We start from the raw sequence: 18,532 nt of genomic DNA on the forward strand, positions 1-18,532 counted from the left end.
GGACCACTATCTTATACCATACATAAAAATTTAACCCATTCAATACTAGAATATAATATCAGGTTTTCTAATAAAAGTTTTATGTTTTCTAAGTGGTAAGCTTCAAGACACGTCTTGGCTATGACTTTTTGAATTTAACCCCAAAGGAAAGGCAACAAAATCAAATGTACATAAAACTAAAAAGCTACACAGTGAATGAAATAATCAACGAAATGAAAAGTCAACCTACCAAATAGGAGAAAATATTTGCAAATGATGTATCTGATAAGGGGTTATTATCCAAAATACATAAAGAACTCATACAACTCAACAGCAAAAAACCCACACAATATTTTTAAAATATGGGTAGAGGATCTGGATAGACATTTCTCTAAAGTGGATATAAAGATGGCCAACAGGTACATGAAAGGTACCACTAGTCATGAGGGAAATGCAAATCAAAACTACCATGAGATATCACTTCACACTTTTTGAATGGCTATTATCAAAAAGACAAGAAATAACAAGTGTTGGCAAGGATGTAGAGAAAAGGGAACATTTATGCACTGTTGGTGGGAATGACAGATGACATTATATTTATATTATATATATATGATATTAACATAAATATAAAACCCTAAAAACTCCATTAAACCACTGCTAGAACTAATCAATTATTTCAGTAAATTTGCAGGATACAAAATCAACATACTAACATCAGTTGCATTTCTATACATCAATGGACTATCTGAAAGAAAAATTAAGAAAGCAATCCCACTTACAACAGCAATGAAAACAATGAAATACTTAGAAATAAGTTTAACCACAGAGATGTAAGACTTATACACCAAAAACTGAGACACTGATGAGAGACTGAAGACTAACAAATAATGGAAAGATACCCTATATACTTGGATTGGCAGAGTATCGTGAAAATGTCCATAGTATCCAAAGCAATCTAGAGGTTTCATGCAATCCTTATCAACATTCCAATGGAATTTTTCACAGATGGAAAAATTATTTTGGAACCACAGAAGACCCCACGTAGCCAAAGCAATCCTGGGAAAGAGAAATAAAGCTGGAGGCATCATGCCACTCGATTTCAACCTGCATTACACAGCTACAATAATCAAAGGAGTATGGCTCTGGCATAAAAACAGGCACATAGACCAGTTTAACAGAATGGAGAGCCCAGATGTGAACCCATGCATATATGGTTGACTAATTTTTCACAAGGGTGCCAGAAACATACAGTGAAGAAAGGATAGTCTCTTCAATAGATGGTTTTGGAAAAACTGGATAGCCACATGCAATGGATATGAAATGAAACCAGATCCCTTACACCACGCAAAATTAACTTGAAATGGATCAGAGACTTAAATTTAAGATCTGAAACTGTAAAACTCCTGTAAAAAAACATAGGAAAAAAGATCCTCATCACTGGTCTTGCCAGTGATTTCTTGGGTAAGACACCAAAACACAAGCAATAAAAACTAAAACAAGTGGGGCTATATTAAATTAAAAAGCCTCTGCAGAGCAAAGGCAATAAATTGAAAAGACAACCTATAGAACAGGAGAAGATCTTTGTAAACCATCTATCTGATAAGGGGCTAATACCCACAACATTAAGAATTCAAGGAATTTAATAGCAAAAAAGAAAATAACCCAACTAAAAATGGGCCATGGGTCTGAACAGACATTGTTCTAAAGACAACATACAGACAGACAACAGGCATATGAAAAGATGTTCAATATTACTAACCATAAGGACAGTGAAATTCAAAACTACAATGAGGTATCATCTCACACTTGTTAAGATGGCTTTTATCAAAGAGATGAGATAAATGTTGGTGAGTATGTGGAGAGAACAGCACCTCTATACACTGTTGGTGAAAATATAAAACAGTAACCCATTAAAAAATAGTATGGAGTTCCTCAAAAAATTAAAAACAGAACTACCATATGATCCAGCAATCCTACTGGTAGGTATTCTCTGAAGGCAGCGAAATCAGTAATTTGAGGAGATATCTGCACAACCCAAGTCACTGCAGCATTATTCACAACAGCCAAGATATGGAAACAACCTAAGTGTCCATAGATGGATAAAGCAGATGTGGTTTATATATGCATAAACAACGGAATATTGATTAGCCATGACAAGTAGGAAATCCTACCTTCCATAGTAATATGGGTGGACCTTGACAGCATTATACTAAGTGAAGTAAACGAGACAGGTAAAAGACAAATGCTGCACAAAGATCGATTTGTGAAACAGTAGAATGGTGGTTACAGGGGCTGGGCGGGGTAGATTAATTGGGGAGATGTTTAAGACGTTACTTGCAACTAGTAGATAAATGAGTTCAGGAGAGCTAATGCACAGCATAGTGATTATAGTACAAAATTCTATACTATGCTACAAGACTAGATCTTAATTGTTCTCACCAAAGAAAAATTATAACTATGTGACATGACAGAGGCGTCAGTTAATGCTACTGTAGTAATCATTTTGTAATATATAAATTATAAAAGCAACACTTGGTATACCTTAAATTTACAGAATATTATTTGTCAATTTTATTTCAATTTTTAAATAACACTCTGGAAGACTTACTTAATATTAGTTTGAATAATAAAGGAATACCTTTTCAAAAACCTTGTTCAGAAGGTGGTATTTTCCCTTTTAACACTGACAGAGGTCAAGATTCAAGTAACCATAACTTTGTTACCCCCAAGAAACCTGCAAACCTTCTATTATGCTATGTGAGGATTTGACAATCACTTAAGTATCCTTATTTGTTCCCATTTTGACACTTCCCCTTTAAAATTTTAAAGAAATGCAATCTACATTTCCTTCAACAATCTAAAAACACTTTTGGATACAACTCAGGTATTAATATATTTCAAATATGTAAAGAAATAAAACACAGAGTCAGTGTTAATAAAATAATAAAATCTTTTACCTTCTGGATCATAGGTTTGAAAAACTCTCCTGGCTTGTTCTGAAGGTGCCTCAGGAGCAACTAAAGCCATGTCCTGAAAAGACAGAAAGCACGCTATCAACCAGCTACAATAATATCATGGCCTTAAAAATAAACAGGACAAATACAAGGCTAGGGTGAGGACACAGGACATCGGGAGTCAGAAGACTTGGAGTTATATTTCTATCAGATGTGTGTGACTAGGTAAGTCACAAACTCTCTGGGCCTTCACTGTACATTTGAAATTTGAAAAACAGGACAAGTACTTCAGCCAAAGGGAATTGTTGTGATCGTGACACTGAAGCTTTATATAAAAGCTCTTGAAAAGTTTAGTATTACAGAGATGAGTCATTACTATAAAATAGAATCTGCAAAAAGCAATGATCTATACATCACTGTTCAAATAAAAATAAACAGAACTTAAAATATACTCTACTTTTCAAATATTTAAAAATTAAATCAAGATCTATGATAGCAAACAATTACATAGAAATGCATTTGAAATTTATTAGTTTAGTAAGCATTTTACATCAATACCTGGCCACAGATCAAGTTTTGCATGTCCAGGATTTTAATTTTTCTTAACTCAAAGGAAACATCTAGAAGGCAGATTTCTTTTTCCCATAAAACGAATTCTCTATCATATCTAATTTCTTTACATAGTAAGCCATATTACAATTTATCAAAAATAACCACAAAATTGAGTGTTATCTTGGACTCTTCACAAAACTTTACTCCATATAAACTGTTAGAAAATTCTATTTGACTGACAGAAATGTAGAATCTGGGCCCCAGTTGTCCTCTATTCATAGTGTTGGTCTGAGCCTCTGTCTATAATTGTGTTCACTGACCCAAACCTCCTCAGGGAACAAGTTTCTAACTACCTCAATTTACCTTCTTGAATCCTCTTTAAGAAGTTATGGGGTATACAATTTGAAATGCTGTTCCTCTTTGTAAACACATTTTTGTAGGAAATGTACTAATTATCTTTTGTCCTAATCACTCCCCACCCCTGCTGCTTCACCCCAAAGATGAAGGAACAAAGTGTAAGAATCAATTACAGTAGTTCTTATGAGACTAGGTGCCTCAGTTTATATGGGAACATAAGTCAAATGGGAATAGGAATTAAAACAATGACACATTTTTCAGGTATTAAAGTAAAAAAAAAATGCTATTTTATAACACAAATTTGTTCTTTCCCACTTACTAGCCCTTTGCCTGCAGTTTCAATACTACTTTGCAGATGATCTGCATGTCAAGTCGCATGTTTTCATCTGGCCTAACTTTCAATCCTTTCTGATTTCATGATCCAGTCCTTCATTGCTGGATACCTGGATAGTGTCTAATCTTTCACTATGAGAAACAGTGCTCTACCAAACAAAGCAGCACATGTAATTTCACACATGTGCAGTTTTATCTGTAGGAGACAGCACGGAGTAGGATTGCTGGGTCAGAGGAAGAATGCACTTGTAATTCTGGTTGATACTGGCAGACTCTTGTGTTATGTTTATTTAGCCTATTCAGAACATTATTTCTTAAAAACGCTTTCCTTTTTATAATGTATCACCGGTAAAGCCTTAGAACTATAATTAACTTTGTACTGAAGCTAGGATCCCAGTGTCAGCTCTCAGATTTAGGGAGCAATTACTAACACTGGGGCTATTATTATTATTCCCTAGCTGCTTTTATCACATCCAAACCGTAAGTGTAAAAGTCGCTGCATGTATTTCACTGTAAGCTTTAGTTTCCTTAACTATTTTTTGAAGTTTATTTTTTTTCTTTTTAAAATTTTTTTAAATTTCATTTTCTTAATTTACATCCACATTTTTTAGCATATAGTGCAACAATGATTTCAGGGATTAAGATTCCTTAATGCCCCTTACCCATTTAGCCCATCCCCCCTCCCACAATCCCTCCAGTAACCCTATTTGTTCTCCATATTTAAGAGTCTCTTATGTTTTGTCCCCCCGTTTTTATTTTTGCTTCCCTTCCCTTGTGTTCATCTGTGTCTTGAAGTCCTCATATGAGTGAAGTCATGATATTTGTCTTTCTCTAATTTTGCTTAGCATAATACCCTCGAGTTCCACCCACATAGTTGCAAATGGCAAGATTTCATTCTTTTGGATTAATACTCCATTGTATATATATATATACCACATCTTCTTTATCCATTCATCCATTGATGGACATTTGGGTTTTTTCCATATTTTGGCTATTGTTGATAGTGCTGCTATAAACATTGGGGTGCATGTGTCCCTTCAAAACAGCATCCCTGTATCCCTTGGATAAATACCTAATAGTGTAATTGCTGGGTCATAGGGTAGTTCTATTTTTAATTTTTTGAGGAACCTCCATACTGTTTTCCAGAGTGGCTGCACCAGCTTGAATTCCCACCAACAATGCAAAAGAGATCTCTCTCTCTGCATTCTCACCAACATCTGTTGTTGCCTGAGTTGTTAATGTTAGCCATTCTGACAGGTGTGAGGTGGTATCTCATTGTGGTTTTGATTTGTATTTCCTGGATGATGAGTGATGTGGAGCATTTTTTCAAGTGTCTGTTAACCATCTGGATGTCTTCTTTGGAGAAATGTCTATTCATGTCTTTTGCCCATTTTTTCATTGGATTATTTGTTTTCTGGGTGTTGAGTTTGAGAAGTTCTTTATAGATTTGGATACTAACCCTTTATCTGATATGTCATCTGCAAATATCTTCTCCCATTCTGTCGGATGCCTTTTAATTTTGCTGTTTCCTTTGCTGTGCAGAAGCTTTTTATTTTGATGAGGTCCCATTAGTTCATTTTTGCTTTTGTTTCCCTTGCCTCTGGAGACGTGCTAAGAAGTTGCTGCGGCCGAGATCAGAGAGGTTTTTGCTTGCTTTCTCCTGGAGGATTTTGATAGTTTCCTGTCTTACATTGAGGTCTTTCATCCATTTTGAGATTATTTTTGTGTATGGTGTAAGACAGTGGTCCACGTTCATTCTTCTGCATGTCACCGTCCAGTTTTCCCAGCACCACTTGCTGAAGAGACTGTCTTTATTCCATTGGATATTCTTTCCTGCTTTGTCAAAGATTAGTTGGCCACATGTTTGTAGGTCCACTTCTGGGTTCTCTATTCTGTTCCATTAATCTGAGTGTCTCTTTTTGTGCCATGCTAAACTATTTCTAACCCTTCTTTTCTTTTTCAATTCTTCCCTTTGGAACGGCTGCTGGAATCCGGGGATTCATCACTGAAATTCTGGCTAAGGAGAAAGTACAGCTCCAGATGAGATTTTATCCAAACATAAACTTGTACGGGCCCAAGATGAGGATACAGTCCTTAAGTTTCTCTTAACCATCTGCTGCATTTCAACCTTTGTTACTAGTAAGTGATGAGGAAAAACTTAAAACGAGGGTTAAAACAGGACTTTGGATTTTCTAAACATAAGTATGATCTAAACAGAGGGAAAGGAAATACTCTTTTTCTTGGTCAATAAATAAACTTTTTAGAGAAGAGGTGGCAGAGAATACATCTGAAGCATTATTTTAATACTCTTAATAAGTGGAGTTTTGGGAAATTACTACTGTTTAGTTACACTAACAAGGAAGATTCTGGTTTCAGCCACAGACAAAAGTTTACATCCAATCCTCTGCATTCAAGATATCAGAAAATGCAGAAGTATAAAAGAATTAGAAGCGAACCACCTGATACCTTATCTCTAAGTTCCAAGCGCTACAAATGAAAAATATACTATGCTAATGTCAAAAAGATTTAAAACAGGCTTAATGAAAAGCGTGCTGCCTTATCTCTTGCCTTTGGTTATGAACATACAAACCATGTAGGCTTCAGAAAACGTATTATTCTTGTTTGAATAGGCTATATATGCTGGCCTGATACAGAAGATCATCTGAAGCTTGGGCACAACTCCCAGCGTCCTCTGGTTTAACAAATGTTCACTTAGAACAGGGGCTGGTGGTATACTTTTTCTCTAATGGGCCAGAGAGTACATATTCCAGGTCTTGCAGGCCATGTGATCTCAGCAGCAAGACAGCACAGTTAATACATAAACAAATGAGCATGGATATGTTCCAGTAAATATTTTACAAAAATAGCTCATGGCTTGATTTGCCCTGTGGGCCAGTTTGCTAACCCATGATGTATTATTTCCTCATGTGCACGGACGCTTATTAAATACGCCTTCTTTCCAACACATCTGGGGGTATAAAGAAGTCTTAGTACCTTAATGGGTTTCATAAAGAAGATAATTCTGGCTCTCATCTGAAAGAGAAAAGAGGGTAGGGAACCCTTGCTGGGAGGAATTAAGAGCCATGGCTGGGGGACTAGAACTGTGAGAAGAGCAGTAGTCAGCAAGGGAAGTCAGCTGTGGTGGAAGAATGAACATCAGGAGTTAGGAGGTGATGGTTACGTATCCAGGTAGAGCACACGGCGTTCCCACAATGCTTAGCACACATGGAACACTTAGTGCTGCGAACAGGCCAGCGGAAGCCGGACGCGGGCACTAGACGAGACAGGGCTGCAGAGCCTACGAGATGAGGCACTGGAACGGATGACAGGCGGTTACTTCAAACGTGTCACAGGAGAGGATGGCAAAAAAGGAATTTAGACTGTTCACTGTTTGAAGTTTCTAAGTTGACCAAGTAGCTCAAAACCCTGTATGTGAGCACACAGCCCATGTGTCAACCACCTAAACACAAATTCTTTTTCTCCTCCCAAAACACGGCCCAGTGGCACGGGCTGTGATATACTAATAGTGATACATTAATAGCTAATTTGCTAAACTCCTTAGAAATTAATTGTTCTTAATCATACCACTCATTTTAAGATGTGTTTATGCCAAAGAGAGAAGAGAAAAAGGAAAAGAAAAGAAAGGCCAAAGCAAAAAAAAAGTGAATTCTAATGAAAACATTCCAAATGTTTTCATCCACAAATCAAAGCCAGTATGGTCTTCTAAACTGATTACTGGCTTGTTTATTTTGAGTATTTACAATGATTTTTAGATTATTATAGAAAGCCATCTCTTAGTTAACACGTGCTTAAATTTACAGAATGTTTATAGATGAAACCTGGAAAAGTTACAAAACCACCTATTCCCATTCAAGTGTTTCATGCTGAACTCTTTAACTTTCTAATTTGGTTTAAAATGACAAATTCCAACACTAATTTTAACCAATTTCTTTAACTTAAATACATCTGAACAAGGTTCTAGTTTAAACATCTGTAACAGAATGATCCAAGTCGTAAATTTGGTAATATATTAATGTCAAATGTATTTCATATTTGCATAGCAAGTTTGGCAAATGAAGAATTCTATTCAACTGAGGAAGACTCCTTTACCATCTTAAGGCAAAATATTTTAGCGAGAGATACAACTGATGTGTTTTTCTCACTGAACATAAAGGATGAAGTAAAATGGAACTCCGATGTAATAAATAACTGTGTCTAAGTATGAGGAATAATAAGAGAACATTACCCTTCAGATTTCCATTTCCAAGACTTAATATAGCAATAGCTTTTAGATTACATATTTAGTATATTCTTTGCATATAACTATCCACACCTCCATAATGTTTTGAACACTGTCCAGCCTGTTAAATGGTAAAGAAAGAGGTAGTCTGTACATTTAAGGTGACCACCTAGTGGGAGGGAGAAAAATGTGCTACTATATGCTTATTTTGGTGAACAGTATTAAAACTGTCTTAAGAAAATTACACTGCAAAACAAAATTCAAACATACACCCCCCCCGCCAGAAAACCAATGAGTTATAAATAGATTCCAATGATGTAATTCCAAGTTATCCAAATCAGCAAGTATACCTGTAGACATTTTTTCCTTTGTCCCTAAATGCATTAAGTAGGACAAAATACCGAGTTGTACTGCATCTGAAACTCTTTTAGGTACCCCTCATTGGGAAAAGATAGAAAACCTAACAGTCAAATATTTAAATATTGTTTTAGTTATTTAAACTCTGATTTACCATCAAAATTATTTTTACTCTAAAAGTGGTTCTCCATATTGGTCAAATATAATTGGATGCTTTTATCAGAGCAGAGGAATTTTAGAACAATTTCTATTTAGCCAATTTACTGGGCAACTGGGATTGCTACACAATATAGCTTTTAAAATGATCTGTCCTCAACCAACTTGCCTTAATTGGCAAAGTGCTATTGAAGAGAAGGGGGATAAAGGCAAGCTGTTAAGGGACTATCTAATATCCTATAGTCATGAAACAAATATCTCTTTTCACGTAGTTCTGCCTACACTGTTACTATAATTATTTGGTGTTCACCATAAACCTTTTAAAATGTAACATTAGCTATCCTTCTAAACAGCCAGTGAAATATAAGGCAGGCCTATGTTCAGTTCATTGGCTAGGTGTAAGTAGCTCATTACTGAAAAGGTCTTTAAAGTTTATTCATTATGGCTTTCATCATTATCAAGAGCAATCTCTTGTCATAAGTAATCAAAGAACTTATGAGAGTTTTACCTAACTTCAGGAATGATCACACATATAAAGTACAATTTAGCTCCCAGACAACATTTTATAGCGCTATGAAGATCCCTTCAAAAGAAAAAAAGTTAACTGGTATAGAACATACCTTTAAACTGTAAGTAATGTTTGCTTTAAAATCACTTTATGTTTCATATGCACTCTTAAACTCATTATACTTCTGAAAATATTTTGGGGGTTACTATGAAACATTTTACATCAATTACCAAATGCTATTAAATATGTAACAGTTTTCAGTGCCAATGTTAGAAACAATTCAGGTAATGCCACGTCAACTGAAAGTAGCTAGGACAGTGGTCTTTTTTCTTTACTCTTCCATTATTTCCCCCCAAATGTGCAAAAGCCCTTGGCTATCTCCACAGCAGCCCACGGCTGTGCAGCACTGATTTGTGCTGCACTGGCAGCAAAGTCAGGGAAGGAAACATAAGAAAAGCCCTTCAAGGCTCCTTCTCCAAAAAAAACCAAACAAACTTTAAATGTGCAAGTTGAAATAAGGCAGTAGGAGGAAGTCTCCAATAGGTATGATCATCGTCGTTACTATTATTAACACTAGTCAAGGGGCTTCTTTTTCTCCCTTTCATCGTAACTATACAAGTCATCTTAATAATCCTTCCAACCTTTCTCAATTGGTTTCTACCGGAGAATTCACCTCTAAGACCTAAGGCATCTACTCTATGCAACCAGAATCATGTTCAGTGTTCTGTTGCTTATGTGAAGAACTGCGCAGAGAAGAGCTGTTAGCCTTTTAATTACTGATTTTCATTAAGAAAACAGCTAACATAAGCCATTACTCTGTAGGCACATGATACCTCCATAATTCAAGAAAAATGACTCCCTAACTTATTTAAATGGTTGAAGTTAATATTCACTGATCAGCTGGATAAAAATCAAATACGTTGTTAAAAAGTTCCTCCTGATTTCTAAGTAAAGACTCTATATCAATTGAATCAATTTAAACTGTTAAATCACATGGACACAAGAGTAACTGATTTATGGTGGTAGAAGGGGTTGTTCTCACACTCTTGCCCCTCCGGGCCTTGTAAGAGGATTATTTATCACTGCCTGTGGCTAGAGGACACAAAGTACCTCTCTGGTAGGGGTCTACTTCCTACCCTCACGGACATCAGGTTTGGCCAGAGAAATGAAAGCAGAAGTGACATCACGCTAGCTCCCAGAAGAAGCTTTAAGCGCCACCTGCGTTTTTGCCAAGTGTCTCTCTGTTCTCCCTCTGCCAAGAGAAGTGCACAATCCTATGGGCTGCTCCTTCAGTCCAGATCTTAGAATGAAGAAGGCACATGGAACGCACCTGCAGCCAACATGTAAAAGTAAGAAAGAAATTAGCTTTTGTGTGTGTTTGGGGAGAAGGGGTATGGTGGGAGTGGTGTACCCAGTATATGCAAATACAGGGTGCACGGTCTGGAGAGGATTTAAATGTAACAAAACGGACGCCGTCGTAATGCTTTTTATCACCAACACATGCAGGCAAATCTGAACAATTCCAGTGGCAGACATCCCTCCTACCTGGGGTAGACTGCACTCCTTCTCGAATACTGAATAAATCACTTAAATTGCAGGGTCTTTGCTTCAGGGAGCTGGCATGAAGAATTAAAACCTAATATTCCGCCCAGTGTTTCACTTTGCTTGTGCCCCACGTGCATTTGCTTTTCCTATTCACAGGTGGCTACCTTTTCCTCACATCTTTCCCTTCGTGTTTACCCACTAACAATTTTGATAATATGAACTGTATAAAGGGGTCACAGTACTCAAAAGTTCTAACATTCTTCAGTTTTATCACAACTTTAGAGAAACATTCTTATTCTTCATTATGAAAGTTGTTCTACTTCCATGAACATGCCTTACATTCATGCCTTGGGTATTCAGGTTAAGCCTTTCATATCAAGATAAGCATGCAAACATAGTATACCAAAGATAGTGTGGAAATAAATGATTATTCCAGCCGGTCCTGTATCTGATCCCAGCCTTTACTTCCTTCTTAATCTTCCAGCGCAACTAGTCTGGTTCGGCCATCCTGAACCCATTACTATTCCCCAAAATAGCATGGACTGTCGTCACCTCCCTCATCTCTTGTGTTTTTGCTTAATCTTTTCTCCAAAGCTAGAACATAGCCCTCATTTCATATTAAGTCAAAAACTTATGTCCTTTAATTCATGTATCATAGCCTCTGTACCTCTCCCCTCTTCCAGTCTCTATTCCACTCTTGTATAATTATTTGCTTTTCGTGTATCTAAGGGACAGAAGTCGTTAAAAGCTAAGGAGTCAGAAGATTTGAGTTTGAATCCTGGCTTTGGTGCTCACTAGCATTTAACTTTGGAGTTGTTATTTTTCACTGGCCCCAGACTATAAAATGTTGACGAAAAATGGTACTTACCTCACAGGGGTGAACTGAGGATTACACGAATGCATGTAAGACGGTTAGCGTAATACCTGGCACAGGCAATGCTCAGTAAATGTAAAGAGAAAACTACTACAATGCATTCTTTATTAATCTTTGCATTTCAACAGTACTTAGTGCAAGATAGGTAATGTAGCTATATTGGGTCCTGTGGGGAAACAGATAAATCTCAGGTAGTATCAGTGATCACAAGAAGGTAGAAAGCTGGAAGAAATTACAGGAGCAACAAGGGAGAAAGAGAAACAGGAGTCCCAACACTGAAGATTTCAAGCCTGGACCATGAATAATGAGCAGGATTTTAATCACATTCTAGGCAGAGGGTAACATAAATAAAAGAAACATAAACAAAATCATAAACTTGTTAACACCATCATACATAAATACATGATATAAGACCTTTTGCTCCATTCTATCAACTCTATTATAATTATTTTCATCAATTATAAATAAACACCTAGAGGTGTATCAATGCTGATTCTAATTAAAACCCATAGACTTTGGGGCGCATGGGTGGCTCAGTTGGTTGAGTGTCCGACTTCGGCTCAGGTCATGATCTCATAGTTCGTGGGTTCGAGCCCCGCATCAGGCTCTGTGCTGACAGCTCGGAGCCTGGAGCCTGCTTTGGATTCTGTGTCTCCCTCTCTCTCTATCCCCCTGTCCCCTGCTGCTCGTGCTCTGTCTCTCTCTCTCTCAAAAATAAACATTAAAAAAAATTAAAAAAACAAAACAAAACACAGACTTAACTGATGACCAAACTCCTTTAGGCCTTTCTATCAATGATATTTTATCTTATTTGGACAACTATTTGGGTTCTACTGTAATAAAAAAATTATTAGAAACTAATTGAAAGGGAAAGAGGGACTGCTTTCAGTCAGCAAGTTGACATGACTGAGATAAAAAGGAAATTCCTAAAAATTATAAAAACCAGACACAGAAACAGCTGCATAAGGGCATTCAGAGTAGTAGGAAAGAGAACATAAGAGCAATTTAATTGTCACTTTTAGGAGGTAAAAATATTTATGATGCATTTTCAAAGAGTTCTGAAAAAAATCAGGTACAAAACAAAAGTTTTATCATGATGGCACAATCGCTGGCATAACCCTACAGATTAGCTGATGAGGGCTAGCTCCAAAGCATGTTTGCTAAGCAGCCAGGAAACAGTTTGTGGTTAAAGATACATAGTTTTTCAATAATTCACATAACTAAAAATTGTTAATTCATGTAGACTTCTACCCAAACTTTCCAAGTTGTTGAAATAACAGATGCTATTCTTATGTTTGAAGATAGATGTTAAAAGTCACAAGTTATGACCTTAACTATAAAAATAAGTAGGTCTTAAATCCATTTTCTTTCTGCAGTAGGGAAGGCAGGGCATTGACACCTAAGCACAAATTCACAAAGTTACTTAAGATAAATGGATAGGGTGGGGTGCCTCGCTGGCATGTGACTTGATCTCTGGTTTTTGTTTTGTTTTTTTGTTTTTTTTTTGAGTTTCAGTCCCACACTGGGTGGAGATTACTTAAAAATCTTAAAAAGCAAAAAAAAAAAAAAAAAAACCAAAAAAACAAAAATGGATACATGGATGGGATGGCGAAACTACTTTAATATATATAACAAAACCCCAACTATAACATTTTATGTGTTACAGAATGTCCAACTGTGAATTAACTGCATTCCAAGTTCCAGGACTTTGACTCAACAATGAAAGATACACAGAGGTGAATTTCTTTATAACAGAGTCTATAAAGCGTTGTTTTACTATTTTCCCTTAAAATTATGTTTATTACATGTAGAGAAATGTATTATTGGTGAAGTAGAGCTGTCCACTTTTTAAATACCTAAAACAAGAAATCTAACACTCAACTGTAGTAGTTTTCCTAAGGTTACACCAAAGAACAAACACACAAAAGGAGCTAACTCTATAAAAAGAATTCTAAACAGTCTCCCAGTAACAGATACTACAGTAAGAGCAGTCAGCTCATGGAGGAACAGTTACATGTTTTGTTTCTCCTTCGCATTAAATTCAGTTTCTTTATATATTCTGAGCTGAAACAGTAATGTGTTTTCATGTGTTCTTACTAAAAGGAAAACTGCTTTATCACAGGAAAGGTCAAAGGTGATACTCTGCACATACAAAGAGACCTTTTTATAACCACAAAAGAAGACAGAAAGGGATGTAAAACTCATCTCTCCAACTTCAAAAGAGAGTATGAAATGGATTACCAAGGAAATTAGTCACTGATCTTCCAAAGATGAAACTAGATGTTATAGGTAGGTTCCAGCTATTTTTATATTGAACCAGCAGCTATCATCCCACACCGAGGTTGAAATGCACAATAAAAAGAGACAAACTTATTTTGTCTACTATTTTATACACATAATTTTAATAAAATTAAAAGTATCGTATTTTCAAATGTAAAACCCTTGCTTTCAAATTTGCTTTGAAAACTAACTTCATAATTGCAATTCAAGAGGAAATTATGAAAATGATCCCAAAAATTTAATCTTAAAGCCAAAATATAAAAAAGAAAAAGAATCAAAGGGAAAAATGATGGTTGGAGAGAAGGAAAAGATGGGAGAAGAAATGCTCAAATACTGACTGTGTCAGGTAGTATTTGGGCACTTAAATTATATGTTTCAGAATGAAAAGAACTGACTCCTAAAAGATGATTTAACATATTATAAAACAAATGTTACATAGCCTTGTTTTAATAATAAGAGCTCTTTTTTTAAAAAATTAAATACAGGTTCTAAATTCTTGAAGCATGTGCAAAGTCTTTTCTTTTACCTGTTCAGTAAGTTTGCAAGTTTTAAGCTTATTAAAAGTACCATGGCACTAGAATTAAAAAAAAAAAAAAAAAAAAAAAAAAAAAAAGTACACTGGTATGATGATTTTTAACATATTATCCATACCTACAAGGCCTGCTTCCTCACAATGTACAGAAAATTTTATTCTGTTATGGCTCAGATGACTTGTTTGGAGAATTCTCCACCCTACTTAACGGAAATTAAGTTTCCTTCTTTGAAGAAGTCCCTTTACCTACTGCATTTAGCTCACCCACATCCCGTTTTCCCAGGGTTCTGTGGGACTCCTGCTGCTTGATGACTAGGTTCCTGTAAGATCCCTGCAGTCAGGCTATGTGCTCTTCCCTCTTAGTATAAAACTCCCACTTACACAGGATTGCTTCCATGTATGTTTTGCAACCACATTCTCTAAGATACATCAAATAATACAATATCATTTTTGTTGTTTCACAGACATAGATAAGGTAGGTCACTTTTTCTATGTCAAATGGAAGAGTACGATGACTTATAAAATGTGGGAGATAAATTTAAAAACTTAAATGATATTAAAAAGATAGCTATAATCAATCTGAAGTTTTAACAACCTGCTCATAAAAGTCAATTATTAAATTTATTTTTACCATTGATTTTTAAATAAAATTGAATTGTGAAAAATCTCTTCCAATCCCACAAAATGTGTTGAATGAATCTCTCCACGGGTCAGGAAAAGGGCTCCGATAAAATTTAAAAAAAAGTTAAATTCTGGGCCACTGGACATCTCAAATACGAAGGGATAACTTTATTAAGTAAATAGTTTGGCACTCAAATTTATAATGACAAATTGTACACCTCTTTTAAAATAAATTAAATTAATATATGTAAGAGTCCTAAAAGTAAGCTATTCATCTCAAAAGGAAAAACCAAAACAGACAGTTAAGAAGTTATCTCACTGAACAGGAACAATTTTCTCACTCATCCTCAAACTATGAACATAAATTTTAAATATGATAGAGGATATGTGACGATGCTTATTTATAAATACTCATCAAAGCTGTTTTTATTCACTAATCTGGAGAAAGAATCTGCGTAGGTGTGTGTATTTAAGTTGATCAGCTAGGAGAGCAGAAGCAAGTTCTTCTGTTTTAGTCTCCATATAGTTAATGCATACACTAACCGTTATTTCTTGATTTACAAGCTTACGGATATGTTGAATTCTTATGATCAAAGACAACTTAGCATTCCTATGTCCCCATCTCCCTCCGTGTTCAAATCCCAACACAGCTGTATCACAATTTTTGGTGAGACAGATCTTCAGTGTTTTCTGCATGCAATCATTTGTTCAACAAAAGTTTACTGAGCACCAACACTGTGTCTGGCCCTGTTCTAGGCACTGGAAAACAGCAGGAGATAAAACAGACAAAACTCCTGCCTTCAGAGAGCTTACTAGTGAGAAAGATAGATAATATATAAAACAAACAAGTAAAATATATAGTATGTGCCTAAAACCAGAATATATTAAGAACTCTTGCAATTCAATGAAAAGACCAACAACCCAATTCAAAAACAGGCAAAGGACTTGAACAGACATTTCTCCAAAGAATATATACAAAAGGCCAAAAAGTCTAAAAAAAGATCAACATTATTAGTCACTAATTAGGGAAATGCAAATCAAAGTCACAATGACTACTCAACACTCACTAGGACGGTTATAATAATAATAAAGAGGAAAATAACACGTGTTGGCAAAGACGTACAAGAACTTGGAACCTCGTATGCTGCTGGCTGGGATGCAAAACGGTGTAGCTGCTGTGGAAACAGGCAGTTTCCCAAAATGCTAACCAGAGAATTACAATATGATCCAGTCATTCCGGTTCTAGGTATTTACCAAACAGAACTGAAAACAGGGATTCAAACAAGTTCCTGTAGAGGAACCTTCACTGCAGCATCATCCACGAGAGTCAAAGTCTGTTGTCTGCAGAGAACAGAGTGTCATTTAGCCACGGGATGGAAGCATTGAGGATACAGGCTACAAGGAGGTTGCACTTCAAAAACATTACACTCAGTGGGAGGATCCCTAACAGAAGGCCACATGTATGATTCCATCCACACGAAATATCCCGTATAGGTAAATTCTCAGCGACTGAAAGCAAATGGGTGGCTCCTGGGGCTCTGGAGAGAACGAATGGGAGTCCATGCTTAATGGATATGCCGTTTTATCTTGGAGCAATGGAAATGTTTTGGACCTAGTTATAGGCAGTGGTTGTACAACGCTCTGAACGTACTGAAAGCCACTAAATTGTTCACGTGAGAAGGGTTAATTATGTATGAATTTCACCTCAATTAAAGTGGACTATATCTAGGTGTGAGAGAGAGAATGTCAATGAAAAGGGGGGAAGAGCGAGGGGCAGAGAGCCAGGGCAGGCCTTCCTAAGGAGACGACATGTGAATACCGACCTGGAGGAAGAAGAGATCCTTCACACAGGCAGCTGAGGCGAAGGCAACAGCAAGTGCAAAGGGCTCGCTGCATTTCGGAGCCACAGCAAAGCTCGGTGAGGAGGCCAAGCACGACAGGAGGGGAGCAGTAGGAAATGCGATTAGAGGGGCAACAGGGAATCAGCTGAGGTGAGGTGGGGCCGCTAGGTTATTCTAAGGACTCTGGCCTTTACGCTGAGCACAGGGGAGCCTATGTAGGGTTTTGAGCACAAGCGTAACATGAAGTAACTTACATTTTAACAGGGTCATTTAGTTGCTGAACTGAGAAGATCCTACAGCTCCTCGAAGGGCAACGACAGAGTCATCAGTTAGGAAGCTACTGCCAACGATCTAGGAGAGAGATTTCTCCAATTTGTCTTTCAGTTCCTTATTAGTCCTTCAAATATTCTTTTCTCACAGCCTCCAGAGTTTCATGGATATAGTAACTTCTTTGACAGTTTTTGGTTTTTTGAAATTTTTTTTTTTGATCCCTACACTGTCCTACACCAACTCCATTCTTTTTTTTTTTTTCTTCTTTAATTTATCTTGAGTTCCTTTCTCCCTATTGCTCTGATTTCTGTTTTCCATGTAAGCATTTCAAGCACTGTCCATGTGGGCAGGACTTGTAAACCTCACTGTGGGGTTATCTGGCCGGGCCGTCTCACTGAGATACCGCAAACTGCAGTATCCGTCTTTCCTCTTGACTGGGTCAACTGGCCCAACAAAAAATAAATTGCTTTAACCACGAGTGGGTGCATTCAACAATGAAAAGCTGCTGGGCTCTTTCTGAGGCTCTAAGATTAATCACTAAGAACACTCATCTCATTAGCTTTCTCCACCCTTCGTCTATCCAATCCAATCTGTCACCAAGCCTGTCAGTTTAACTCAGGAATGGCTCTTTCAAATTTATGCACCTCCATCCATGTCTACCGTCATGACCCTGGCCAAACCACATTCCTTGCTTACTGGAAATACCACAGACGTCCTCCCTACCCACTCCCTAGGTTATGTCTCTTTTCCACAATTAGCCACAGTCATCTTTCCAAGATGCAAATTTAATCCTGTTTCTTTCCTTCCTACCCCGCCCCCCCCCCAACTATTCCCACCACCTACTTTTAACAAGTCTAGTGGTTGTCATTACTCTTTGAATGGTCTTCCTAAGTCAAAGACCTGCTTTTGCAGCCTCATCCTAGCCCTTGCCCCTCAAATTCTCCGTGCTCCCGCTCTTCTTCTTCAGTTGGTTCCCACCATAGTCTTGTACTCTGACTATCTCCTGTCCAGGGAAAGCTCTTTTCTCCTCTTCCCATAGTCTAATCTTACTAAGGCCTCAGAGTACTCATCTGAGAGACACATCAGTTCTTCAAGGAAACGTTCCTAATTTCCAATACTAAGATTAATTC

The 18,532-nt window shown here is 36.9% G+C and overlaps 1 protein-coding gene across 6 annotated transcripts in view; it reads right to left on the reverse strand.

Annotated features, from left to right (window-relative positions):
• Positions 1 to 18,532, reverse strand: part of MINDY3 (MINDY lysine 48 deubiquitinase 3) — a 98,732-nt gene that overhangs the window by 31,831 nt on the left and 48,369 nt on the right. For all 6 annotated transcript variants that reach the window (XR_003970528.1, XR_003970529.1, XM_030323516.1 and 3 more), the window contains one exon: positions 2,940 to 3,012. Coding sequence is in view for 4 of the 6 variants with exons in the window: in XM_030323516.1 (XP_030179376.1) it covers positions 2,940 to 3,012 (73 nt within the window). In the remaining 2 variants the exon portion in view is untranslated. The remainder of the gene's footprint in view (positions 1 to 2,939; positions 3,013 to 18,532) is intronic.

The sequence above is a fragment of the Lynx canadensis genome, chromosome B4 (genome assembly GCF_007474595.2).
Source record: "Lynx canadensis isolate LIC74 chromosome B4, mLynCan4.pri.v2, whole genome shotgun sequence".
In the NCBI taxonomy this organism is placed as follows: Eukaryota; Metazoa; Chordata; class Mammalia; order Carnivora; family Felidae; genus Lynx; species Lynx canadensis.